Source organism: Alosa alosa, chromosome 2 (genome assembly GCF_017589495.1).
Source record: "Alosa alosa isolate M-15738 ecotype Scorff River chromosome 2, AALO_Geno_1.1, whole genome shotgun sequence".
NCBI classification, from domain to species: Eukaryota; Metazoa; Chordata; class Actinopteri; order Clupeiformes; family Clupeidae; genus Alosa; species Alosa alosa.
In genome coordinates this window covers 18,404,416-18,416,559 of record NC_063190.1, presented here as the reverse complement: position 1 = coordinate 18,416,559, position 12,144 = coordinate 18,404,416, and the positions used below count along the sequence as shown (strand labels likewise).

Below are 12,144 nucleotides of genomic sequence, written 5' to 3'. Positions count from 1 at the left end.
TACTCAACCACTCACTCCACCCCATACACGCAATATACCTCCTCTATCATCACTTGATTGAAATGCAATAGTGAGAAAGTCTTCAGTGGTCTGTGTGGAAGGTTTTTTTTATAATTATTATTTAAATTAGGTGTATGTGGAATTAGTGCTGCACATCCACTGATTTATGATGAAGTAGCATCATGACCGTAGTTGATGGTAGCACTAGATGGCACTTTAGAGTTAGGTTGGCTTATGAGGTTTTGTTTGGATAGAGCTTCAGTCTAACATCCTAAGATTGCATATGCAGTGGAGATTCTTTACTTCAGGGCAAAGCTTCCTACATCTTTAAAATAACTGGATGTATGTATATTCTAACTTGATGTCTTGATGTACAAAGAGAGAGAGAGAGAGAGAGAGAGAGAGAGAGAGAGAGAGAGAGAGAGAGAGAGAGAGAGTTTGAGTGTGTGTTTTTTTGGAAGATTGTCAAAATGCTAATTGACTATAGCTATAGCATACTGAGCACATAGATAGAGTCCTCCCTTTTAGTTTGAACGTTTGTTCAGGGTTTCAGTGTTCCTCTGCATTTCTGATGAAGGATATGGGCCTTAATAAGGATAAGAAATTCAAAGGAATATATTTAGGGGGAAATTCATATTTACATTCATTGAGAACTGTGTTTAGATGTATTTGGGTATGTTTTGTTAAGCTTGCTCATGGAAATTTACTGCCAACCACTCAGCATCTTTTTGGGGAGCCAACAATGGCTGTCGCCATGACACTTCAGTATTCAGAAATCTGGTTTTCTATTTTCTGCCAAAGCTGTGTTGTATTGATTTTAATGTGATGGTAGACAGTGCCTGACACATCCTAAGCCATGTAAAAGTGAACTTATTTTTTTCTGTCAGTCATATATTGTATAGAATATCCATATTGATTGCAGAAAGAAATATAAGTTGAAGAATATTCTAGTTAATCTGCTCTGACTGCACCACGTCATTATGTAAACAGAGGACAGAAGATGAAAAACGGACGGATGTAGGCTCCCACAAATAAGGTGAATAGGGTAGGCCAACTTAAACCATGAATTCTAAAAGGTGTATCTGTGTAATTTCTGACACTTTAGGGCACATTGTTTTTATTAAAAGGGTGGTAAGGATATTGAAAAGGAGTAAAGATAATTCCACCCCCTTTTTTGTTCACTGGAAGATGGTAAGGAGATGTAAGCTCTGTTGTGTTGTAATATTTAACTACATTATTTTTGATAGAAATGGTTCAACAAAAGAGAGACATGTTAAGACATGTGTCTGGTTGTTATGGGAACACATTTTCATATGCTTTCTGGATGACAGTAAAGTTCCATTTTTTATCACTAATCACACACAGCTACAGTTTAGTGGCAAAGGCAAATATAATTTTGAACCAAAAAAACAAACATTTTATTTGTCTCTATTTGAGGCCAGTCGTGGGATAACCCTACCTTGCAGGGGTGACTGTATAAAGGCTGTGGTGCCGTTGGATTGCTAGTTAGCTACCTCTCGTCTATGGAGCGCCTCATCCACCAAAGGGCCTCTCTCGCTCCTCATACTGTGGTCACGTAGCAATAATGTTGGGATGTTGATCTCTTAACGGGAGCTGTGGATGTGTGGCATTGTGACGGATGGAAAAATGGAGTTAGTTACAGGGACAGAAAGAGGGAGCAAGTGCGTGACTTGCTTTACCTCAGTGGGGACAATGTAGTGAAGAGACTATTTTTTTCCCACCACACTTTTTGATCAACATGTTCTGATATGCACATTTATGAAAACATTAATGCCTAAAGGTGTTTAGCACACCAGTGTTTGGGGCTTATTTCTGTATGAATGGGTGCTTCTATGGGCACAGGGAGAGTCAGCTGTTGAGATTTTTTCCCCAGTTTCTTTAACATCAACCATCTGTACTGAATCATTTGTTCCAACTCAGAGCTATTTGGTTTGGGTGGAAATGGCAGTGTAGGCCTACACACGGGGAACGGAATATCAGTCTTGATGTCATGATTTTATGAAATGGGTAAATAAACCATTTTGAGCAGAAGTACTAAAGACATTATCCAAGACACATTTGGAGAAATTCTTAAAGATTGGGAAAATAAGAATGATACAAAATGGTTGCCAGCAATACTGAATGTTGTTAATTATAATATGGTGAATGGTAAGGCCCACTTCACTGGGGCAGGGTTGAATGACTGTTAGGTTCCATGCCTTGTTTCTGTTGATTGTTCACTTGTGTGTGAGATTGTGTAATGTAATGCAAATGATCTGCTGTTTGGCCACGTTTTGAGTCGGCTGCCCACAGTATTCGATTGCACTTTAGACAACAGAATGTTCTCAAACTTGAAGTGTTCTGTATCTATGGAGGCTGCTGTTGCTGAATGTTGAGTCCATAAATGCAGTAGATCTATTTTACCAAAATGTGAACATAACTGTGAAAGTAGACACCATAACATAAATGCAGTTCAACAATTACAATAACTCTGTATTTCAATATGGGATTGTGTATTTCAAGATGTTTTGAAATGTCAACTGTTCAAAGAAATTGAGCTGGTTTCTTAAAAGCTTTGTAGAGATGATATAATCCAGATGATCTAAAAGGGAAGAGAGAGAAAGTTATAATTTTCAATCCTTTAATCTCTCTGTAAAATACAAGCATCCTAGCTCTATGATGCTTTTCAGAAACTGATGTCCTTTGTGCATTTTCACTGTTGACCAAGGGGTCCTAGGATGGTTCTCTGCATGATCCCATGAAGTCCCCTCTGGATTTACACACAGGTCTAAATTAATACATAATATATGAATATGCTGAATTAATATATAAATATGGATGAGTTTGGACTCATATCTGGTCCAGTTGAATGGTAATGCTACGAGACCTAATGGTGACCTTTAAAACATTCTTCCAACAGTCACACTTGATTGAACAGAACCAAAGCTAAACTTCAATTTGCCAAAGCAGAAACATCACCTACAAATGTGCAAATCTCCAGAATGTTCCCTTACATTCTAATGTCCCAGGTCAGAGATTCTAAAGTTGATCTCACCCAGTCACAAACTCTGACCCCTTGGTCCATAACATGAAGGGGCATCCATGTGGTTCTTGCATTCAAACAACACAGCCATGCATATCAATTATATTTTCTTTATTACAAAAGCTTAAGAAATAAAAGTTTTGGATAAAATACAAAGGATGGCGTTATTGTTTTTTTGTGTGTGTCATTCTAATAAACAATTTCCACAAACCTCTCAAGACCTGTACATTTAAATGTGTATGTATAAAAAAAAAATCTGTACATGAAACAATATTTTTCAGGTAAGTAGATGAAAGTGGGATAACTATGATGATAACAGCATGCAGCATAACAGCATGACTTAAAACAACACAAACACATTTGGCAGGATGTTTAGTAATGATGGTACCCAGCAGCATAATGATAATGGATATATTTATCCTTTATATATGATCACCTGATGCTTCGAAGGAATGACTTCAAAATACTAATTATGAGGTTCGTCAAGAATTCTGAAAAAGATTAGGAACAAAAACACACATCGTTATGGGTAGATCTGGGTTATTGTTGTGTATTTCTTGGGTTAATTCTTGGGGGAAATTATCCCATCTAGTGGTGAGATGGTATATTGCAACAGACTTCAGAATTCTTAGCAAAAAATAGATTTTGCACAGAACTGTAGCTACTGATGCATGCTAAGCTACCACCCATAAAACTCTGAAGTTCGCCTACAAAAAAGCTGCCATCTTTGACATCCGGTATCTGGCGAATTTTCCTATGGGAAAATAACATGGAGATTTTGAATTATGGCACCTGTTAAACTCTCACGGGGATGAAAAAGTCTGAAATGCAGACTTTTTCCTGAACACACTTTTGTCCTCTGCCTTCGAGTGGATACTGTGATCTCCGGTACGTGAAGGGGACACTTAGATTTTTGCTACCCAGAGCTAACCTGCAATGCAACTTGCCATAGGTAAGTTAGCTTCAATTAACAACCGGATGTCCTTATATGGGCAAAGATGGCCGTTTTGATTCTTTTTTGTAGGCGAACTTCAGAGGTCTATACCAAGGCCTCTTACTTGGATGACTGAGTGGATCCACTCAAGCACTGTGCTGACATTGGTGTAGACGCCGGGGTAGTTGTTGCGGGCACACCCCCTTCCCCAGCTGACCACACCCACCAACTGCCAGTGAGAGGTCAGATACACCAGAGGACCCCCACTGTCACCCTGGGAAACAGTAGAATTGAATTAAAGAATGGAATCTGACAAGTGGAACAATAGAATGCCCTGACGACAAGAGGCATACCTGGCAAGAATCCAGCTCACCCTTCATATACCCAGCGCAAAGCATTCTGGGTGAGATGGAGGTGCCGTAGACAGATGGTTGGGTGCAGACTCCCTTGTCAACCAGAGGAACCGTGGCCTTCTGCAAGACAGAGGCTAGCTCACCTAAAAGAATAGAAGAGAAGGTACGGCTTAAAGAAAGCAAAAGGTTTCCTAGAAGGGCATATAGAAGGGAATGTGCCCCAGACAGTGATCAATAATCCTCAAATTTCTCCTGTACGTACCGTTCTCCTCAAGTAAACCCCAGCCAGTCACTACGAGTGGTTCTCCAGTCTTCAAGGGCACATAGTATGGGGGCAAACATACTGGATATACAGAGTCTGGATGGAAACATTACAGAGCAACAAACATTACGTGATTAAGCCATAGGGAAAACTAGGGGCAGGTGAGCCATTGTTTAACTGCTGCTGTGGAGCCATTCATTTACATTTACCCAAAGTAATGGTGCTACAAAGCCAATATGAGTAAATAATGCCGCTAACATAACAATCCATAAACACAGCACACCAGACAGTAAAACAGGACCGTGTTCATATTTGACATCAATCTAATCCTGCTCAACACCTGGTGAGCAGAACATTCAAATAGCTCAAAGTACATAACGCCTCTAGTAGTACACTCCATGGCAGACCCATGAGGACAATCTAAATGTCCCTCAGCCCACCTGTAGTCTCCACAGGTTGGGAGAGTTGCATCAAGGCAATGTCGTAGTCATACAATGTGGGTTTGTAGCTGCTGTGAATGACGATACTCTCCACGGAAACGCCCCCAGATGACCCCATCTGCGTCCTGCCCAGCACGACACGCCAGTGGTCCACTTCCCTGGTCTGACTGTGTACATCAGTACATATCAAGGCATCAGATAGTGAATGATGAGGTATAATGAGGCAGTACTGTTTTTTTGCCATCTAAGCAGCTACTGTACTGTAACTCTAATCTAGCTATCTTAACATACCTGGCTTTAATAATATCATTAGTGGCACGGATCAAAGCTGGCTTGCTTGCCTGCCAAATGGTGTATTTTTGCGATACAACTGGCATAGTGAATAGGCTTGGTGTCATGTGAGAATGGCAGATGTGCGTCACCCTCCTTCAAACAATATACCAACAAAAATGACTTAAGATGTTAAAAAGGCTAGCTAGCGTCCTACAACAAATGAAAATGATACTGCTTAATGTTCCTAAAACTACCACAAAAAACATGTAATTTTGGTGAAATCCTGACCATGTCTCCACGAGGGTGTCAGTACCTGTTGAAGCAGTGTGCAGCTGTAACGACCCATCTGAGGGAGACCAGCGAGCCCCCACAGAGGTGCTGGCCCCTCCACTGCAGGCTGGCCTGCCATGGCCACTCCTCGATAAAGGTGTCGCTGCCGCCCACAATCCGATCCTCACCCACCGCGGGCCCACAGTCTGGACGGGTCAGAAACAAAAGAACAGGTCAAAGGTCAACGAGGAACTGCCCTTACACCAAACAACTTTGACAAGATTTGGGAAAGATTCTACACACGTTCTCTCTCAGACACACACAATTACCTGAACAGGAGAGTGCAATGACCGAGCCAGAGGAGCAAGATTTCCTATAGGAGATGAGGGAGGGCCAAGGTCAAAAGGTCAGACCGTGAGGGTAAAAGGAAATCAGCACTTTACTGGCACACTACAGTTCACTGACCATACAGCTATAAACATGTGCAGGTCATCAGGGGTGAAATGATTAACTTGACAATCATACTGGTATATGTGTCTCATACAAACACAGGATACATGACTTGCAAAAATGTATTTACACAGTCACATATCTGCATGTGTCCAGCCAGATTGTGCATTTTTCCTGTGGACATTGCAGCCCTTATCATGGTGTGTGGACATACTCATTATCATGGTGTGTGTGCACACGAGCGAGAGCGAGAATTTTTGTCTTCTTGTCTGTCAATGTCCTCTCTCGGCAGACTTACTGTGGTCTAACACCTGTGGGAACCAGTGCAGTGTTTGATGAGGCTTTAGCCTGAACCCCACTGAAGGACTTGGGCAGGTGGGCGGGCAGACTCTCCACTGGGACAAGAGAACTGCGGGGACTCCTTTTAGAAGAGAGAGGGAGAGAGAGATGGTCACTTCAGAGGAGTCTTGAATAATTTATTTGGCTAAACAGAGCAGCCAGCAATACATCAAACAGAATCAGTTTGGCCTACTGGTTTCCCAACATGGTTTGTGGTCAATTGATGCAAGTAATTGCGACTGCAATTTGCGAGCTGCACAGATGCTGCGTACGTCCAGGACCTTTACAAGGAATGTGGACATCAACTTTAGTCACACTCTGTAAACCATTAAACAAATTAATCATCAGGGTTCACAGCGAGACACGGGTCAGTCATTCTGCTAAAGGTGCATTTTACTGTAACAGTGTTCAGCGATAAGCATAATACAAATTGTATGTAATTAGGCGTCAGTTTATGAGACAATGGGTCACGATACCTTTTCAACTCAAACCATGCAGATGATTACTTTATATAAAATTCACATAAGAAATTGGATTGGGTTATGACTCAAACAAGTCTTACTGAGGACTGCAAGATGGAAGTAGAATTTAAAATGCAAGAGAGATAAAGCACTAAAGTAATATGGCCACTTTGGCAGTGAATTTGTAGAGTACATTATGCATAATCGATTCAAATGATTGACTGCAAGACATAGACTGAGGAACTAAAATAAAATGGTGGGCAATTCTTAGAGGTAGGTGTGTGTGTGTGTGTGTGTGTGTGTGTGTGTGTGTGTGCGTGTGTGTGTGCAAGTAATAGAAATGAACTCGCTCGGTGTAGCCTAGTTGCCGGCAGATGCGTTGGGTGTGGCGCCATCTCCAGTTCTCAGCACACACATAACTCCAGCCGCTCCCAGCAGAGTACACCTGCAGCACCAAATGATTGCTCACAAGACGCACTGTAAGAGAGGAAAAACAGGGTTGTTGTTGTTGTTGTTGTTGTTGTTGTTTAGACAGGTTTCAGAGGAAACAAAATTATGTCTGGTCTAATTGAAACCTACAAATTTCAATCAAATTTTATTTTGTGTCCTGAACATATTTCACCGCGTTCTGTAAACCTCACCTAGCTTACCATTTAAATCCTGGCCAGTACAGCACATTATGTGCGTTTCTTCACAAAAGACACATTGGTACACATATGCATGTATGTGCATTTGCTTCTATTAACAGTGTGTAACCTCCACTGGCTACCATTACACAGGCACCTACCCGGGAAGGTGCCATTGCTGGTGACGTTGGACACGCAGTTGGCCTCGTCCTCTCCGTACATGCAGTCGGCTTTCCCATCACAGGTGACCTCTGAGGGGACAAACCCCAGAGAGCTCTGGCAGAAGAAGTAGTTATCTGCAATTAACCGCTCCGCCACTGTGTGGAGAGAGAGGGAGAGAGAGAGAGAGAGAGAGAGAGAGACTTTTCTTGAATATCTTACTGCGGTCTATAGAATAACAGAGCCCTAAACAGCACATGATTACACACAGTCAAGAGTGTTTTGTGTTTGCAGCCAGTGGCACAGTGCAGTTCAGTCAATTCGTACTATGCAGAGCTTGAAATTGCTTTTTGCCCTCACCCACCACTCATTCCCCACAAGATTACAGGATCCTGATAGTCAGTCTATAATCTAGTCCAATTTTCTGGAGAGAATCATTCAGGCATGTGCATTACATGGGGTATGAATGAAGAGGGGGGGAAACAGGAGCTGGCTAAGGGATTGAAGGGTTGGTTTAAAAAAAAAGAGAAAGCAAGTAAGAACTAAGCAAGAAAAAAACAAACATTCAAGGCATTCAAGGAGAGGATCCCAAACAGTATATTTTTAAGGGGTAGAAGGATGGGGATTGCAAAGACAAAACAAGAGAAACAAGAGAGAGGGGAATAGAGAGAGGAGAAACCTGCAGAGCTTACAGAAGTACGCTCCTATTGCTAGCGCTCCCAGGATGAGCAGGATGCATGTTGCGATGCCGACACCCAGCTTTACCTTTGACCTCCGCTGGCTCTCACGGAAAGTCATCATCTTCCTGCGTGTTTGCATCCCCATGGCTGTGTGTGTTTAGAAATGTGTGTTTTAGTGTGTATTCAAATGAAAACTTTCCAAAAATTCTGATGTCAATTACCATGAAAGAACTTATACTTAATATGAGAATGTAGCCCAAACAAGGTTTTTGTCACCTCATTTTAAAATGGCCTTGTAGAACATACTTTTACTAGGCTACTTACAGCATGTTTGGGCACCCAATTATGATTACCACCCATGGCAAAGCAGTCAAATTAACACATGATCACCTCACCTTTGTGTTCACGTCTTGTCTGTGTTCCTCCCTGTGTTTGTGAACTTGCCTTTGTTGCGTTAATGAGTGAGAAACTTCCAGATGGTTGCCTCTCTACTTGGGAGGCGGCCCAGGTGATCTTAACGAGCCTTGATTGGAGATTTGTTCCCATTCCCACCCTCTCAATGAAAGTTTGACAAAAATGCTGTGTTCTTTGAAACTATAGTTTTGACACATCACTGCAAAAATGGTTTATTGTTTAAACAATGATTGAGGGGATAAGGATTATTTAAAGTTTTTTCTCTAAAAATGTAAATGTAAATCTATTCTGTGGCTTTTTGAAAACGCTTCCAAATGAGGCCAGTAGTCTCTGATTTGAATCCACGAGCAGGAAATAAGGTCAAAAGTATCTTTGTCCCTTATGGCCTCCTTATACCAAACAACTTTGACAAGATTCGGGAAAGATTCTTGAAAGATTAGAGGCTTTTGAGTAAAGCTTGAATGGGGGCATTAGTTAAAAGACTACAATCTTTCAAGAATCTTTCCCAAATCTTGTCAAAGTTGTTTGGTGTAAGATACTGTAGCCATTAGCTGAAATCATGCATGAAAAGATATTCTAGATTCAACAGTTGTGTGAGAACCAGAAATATGTGTTACCTATTACAAGTCAAGCCAACACCTAAATACCAAGAAACACATATAGAGAACATTTATGTATCATTTGGACATGTTATATAATCTGTAATGATTTAATGCTTTTTGCAAAGTAGAGTTGTACAAAGTCAAAAAGGTCTGTCACTGATGTATGTCTTTACAATAGACATGTGCCTTTCTTAGCTTTTAAAGCAAATACAATCATGTACTTAGCAGGAATGCCAAAGTGCCCTTTTGAAAAAAAAATGAAACAATCTGTTTTGCAATTACAATTTTCCACATTTTCTTTCAGTCAATACAACCACTTAAGATGACTCATGATACAACCACTTAAGATGACTTAGTCACAGCAAACAAGACAGTGAGTAACTGCTGCGTGACTGTTTTTACTGAATCATGGCTCAACGAGAACATTCCCGACTCTGCTATACACCTGGAGCAGCTAACGTGCTATCGAGCTGACAGAGCCCTAGCAGACAAAAAAAGTGGTGGAGGAGTTTGTGTTTACACACATGATGCTTGGTGCCGAGACGCTACGGTAGTACACAGACACTGCTCTCCACTGGCGGAGTTTATGATCATTAAGTGCCGACCCTTCTACCTCCCCAGGGAATTCACCGCGATTCTCCACCTGGGTCTCCACCTGGACAATAAACTGGACTGGTCAGCCAACACTGATGCACTCTACAAGAAAGGGCAGAGCAGGCTGTACTTCCTGAGGAGGCTGCGGTCCTTCAATGTGTGCAGTAAGCTCCTCAGGATGTTCTACCAGTCAGTTGTTGCCAGCGTCCTCTTCTATGCAGCAGTATGTTGGGGAGGAAGCACAAGGAAGAAGGATGCGGGGCGAATTGACAGGCTGGTAAGGAAAGCTGGCTCTGTAGTGGGAGCTGAACTGGAGTGCATCACTTCACTATCTGACAAAAGGACCCTGAACAAACTGATCAACATCTTGGACAATGAGTGTCACCCACTCCATAGCACTATTGTTAAGCAGAAGAGCCTGATCAGCTGGAGACTTCGCTCACTGCCTTGCACAACTGACAGACTGAGAAAGTCATTTGTCCCCAGGGCCATTGAACTGTTCAATGCTTCACTTAAGGGAAGAGGAGATATAGACTTCTCTGCATAGTCTGTCTGCCTCTTCACCCCTCCATGTTTGGATACTGTCTGTCCACTAGCCACTTTTACCACTGTCTTTATGCCTCACTGTTTGCGTGCTATATTAGCACATTAGCACATATGCATAACCCCCTCCATGCCACAGCCGAACTGTGGCCACACTTATACATTTAATTTAAATAGTTAAATATATAGATATATAGACTTTACTTTACTTTATTTCTGCATTGTTGCACTGTTGGACTTACTCATTTGCACTATCATCATGACCACTATCACCATTGTACTACCACCGTGACACACAGAGCACCTTAGAGCACCTTACCATACCTTACTATGCACAGAGAATCACAGGCTCAGTCCCTGCCTCAGTCATTGCAAGCGCCTCTGATTGATTAATCACCACTATGTGGATACTGTTTTTAGAATTGATTTAGATTAAGTGTTAGTGTAAATTGTATTTTAGTATATTTAGCAAATTCTTTATCTTCTACTGTCCTTATTGCTTAGTTGTGTTTTTATATTATATACTTTAATTACTCTTTCTGCTGTTAAAGAATGTGTTTGTGTTCTCTGTATGCTGAGACCTTGAATTTCCCCTGGGGATCAATAAAGTATCTATCTATCTATCTATCTATGGTGTACATCCCCCCCAGCAACAAAAACAGTGATAGGAGCATGGCACTGAATGAGCTGTATCGGGCCGTCAGTGAACAACAAAGTGAACACACGGATGCCTTCACAATCATCGCTGGAGATTTCAATCACGCCAAATCTCAAAACTGTACTGCCAAAATTTCACCAACATGTAAACTTCCCAACAAGAGGACAAAATACCCTGGACCTTGTTTACACCCCACAGAAAGAAGCCTACAAAGCCAACCCCTCCCCCACATCGGACAGTCAGACCACATTATCATCCTGCTGCTGCCCCGATACAGACAAAGAGCAAAAGTCACCAAACCAGTTCTGAAGGAGGTGAGAGTGTGGGCGGAGGGGGCCGTCTCACAACTTCAGGACTGCTTTGAAATAACAGACTGGGATATTTTCAAAACAGCTGCCACCCACAACAACCACATTGACATTGAGGAATACACAGACACTCTGACCTTCCTACATCACCAAATGCATCAATGATGTTACAGAAATAAAACACATCACCACTCGGGCCAACCAGAAGCCATGGCTGACAGGAGATGTCCACAGACTGCTGAGAGACAAAGCCTTCAGAGCTGGAGATGTAGCTGGCCTAAGAACAGCGAGGGCTAACCTGTCCCAGGGCATCAGGAAGGCAAAAAAGGATTACACAGACAAAATAACAACACACTTCAAAGACAGCAGAGATGCACAGAGCCTGTGGCAGGGCATACAGGCCATCACTGACTACAAGCCTGCGCCACGGAGCTGTGAGAACAACACCTCTCTGCTAAATGACCTGAACAGTTTTTTCGCCTGTTTTGAAGCACAAAATGACACTCACCCACAGAAAACCCCACCTCCTCCCCACGACCAACCCCTGTACCTGTCCTCTGCCAGCGTGAAGAGGACACTAGCCACCATTAACCCACGCAAAGCAGCAGGCCCAGACAACATACCAGGCGAAAGTGTTGAAGGACTGTGCAGAAGAGCTGAAGGATGTTTTTTACAGAAATTTTCAACACCTCTCTGGAGCAAGCAGTCATCCCATCACTTTTCAAAGCTGCCACC

The 12,144-nt window shown here is 42.1% G+C and overlaps 1 protein-coding gene across 4 annotated transcripts; it reads right to left on the bottom strand.

The window, feature by feature from the left end:
• Positions 1-2,528: 2,528 nt before the first annotated feature.
• LOC125290689 (transmembrane protease serine 3-like) lies at positions 2,529-8,851 on the bottom strand. 4 transcript variants are annotated; one of them, XM_048237257.1, is made up of 13 exons: positions 8,686-8,851; positions 8,303-8,437; positions 7,613-7,768; positions 7,176-7,302; positions 6,324-6,446; positions 5,905-5,948; positions 5,619-5,781; positions 5,033-5,199; positions 4,593-4,688; positions 4,331-4,473; positions 4,102-4,251; positions 3,480-3,534; positions 2,529-2,602 (listed from the first exon to the last, which is right to left on the bottom strand). In XM_048237257.1, exons 1-12 carry the CDS (start codon positions 8,834-8,836, stop codon positions 3,526-3,528), a joined length of 1,464 nt encoding a protein of 487 aa, XP_048093214.1. In that variant the 5' UTR covers positions 8,837-8,851; the 3' UTR covers positions 2,529-2,602; positions 3,480-3,525. The 4 variants fall into 4 exon arrangements, with proteins under 4 accessions (XP_048093214.1, XP_048093212.1, XP_048093215.1 ...); XM_048237255.1 differs by lacking the exon at positions 2,529-2,602 and having other exon boundaries at positions 3,140-3,534; XM_048237258.1 differs by lacking the exons at positions 2,529-2,602; positions 8,686-8,851 and adding an exon at positions 8,615-8,657 and having other exon boundaries at positions 3,140-3,534.
• Positions 8,852-12,144: the final 3,293 nt, after the last annotated feature.

Coding starts and splice junctions, on each gene's coding strand:
- LOC125290689 (XM_048237257.1), bottom strand. CDS start 8,836: ATGGGAACAAATCTCCAATCAAGGCTCGTTAAGATCACCTGGGCCGCC. Junction 7,769..8,302: donor AGCAATAGGAGCGTACTTCT/GTAAGCTCTGCA, acceptor CTCTCCACACAG/TGGCGGAGCGGTTAATTGCA. Junction 6,447..7,175: donor CGGCAACTAGGCTACACCGA/GCGAGTTCATTT, acceptor CTCTTCTAAAAG/GAGTCCCCGCAGTTCTCTTG.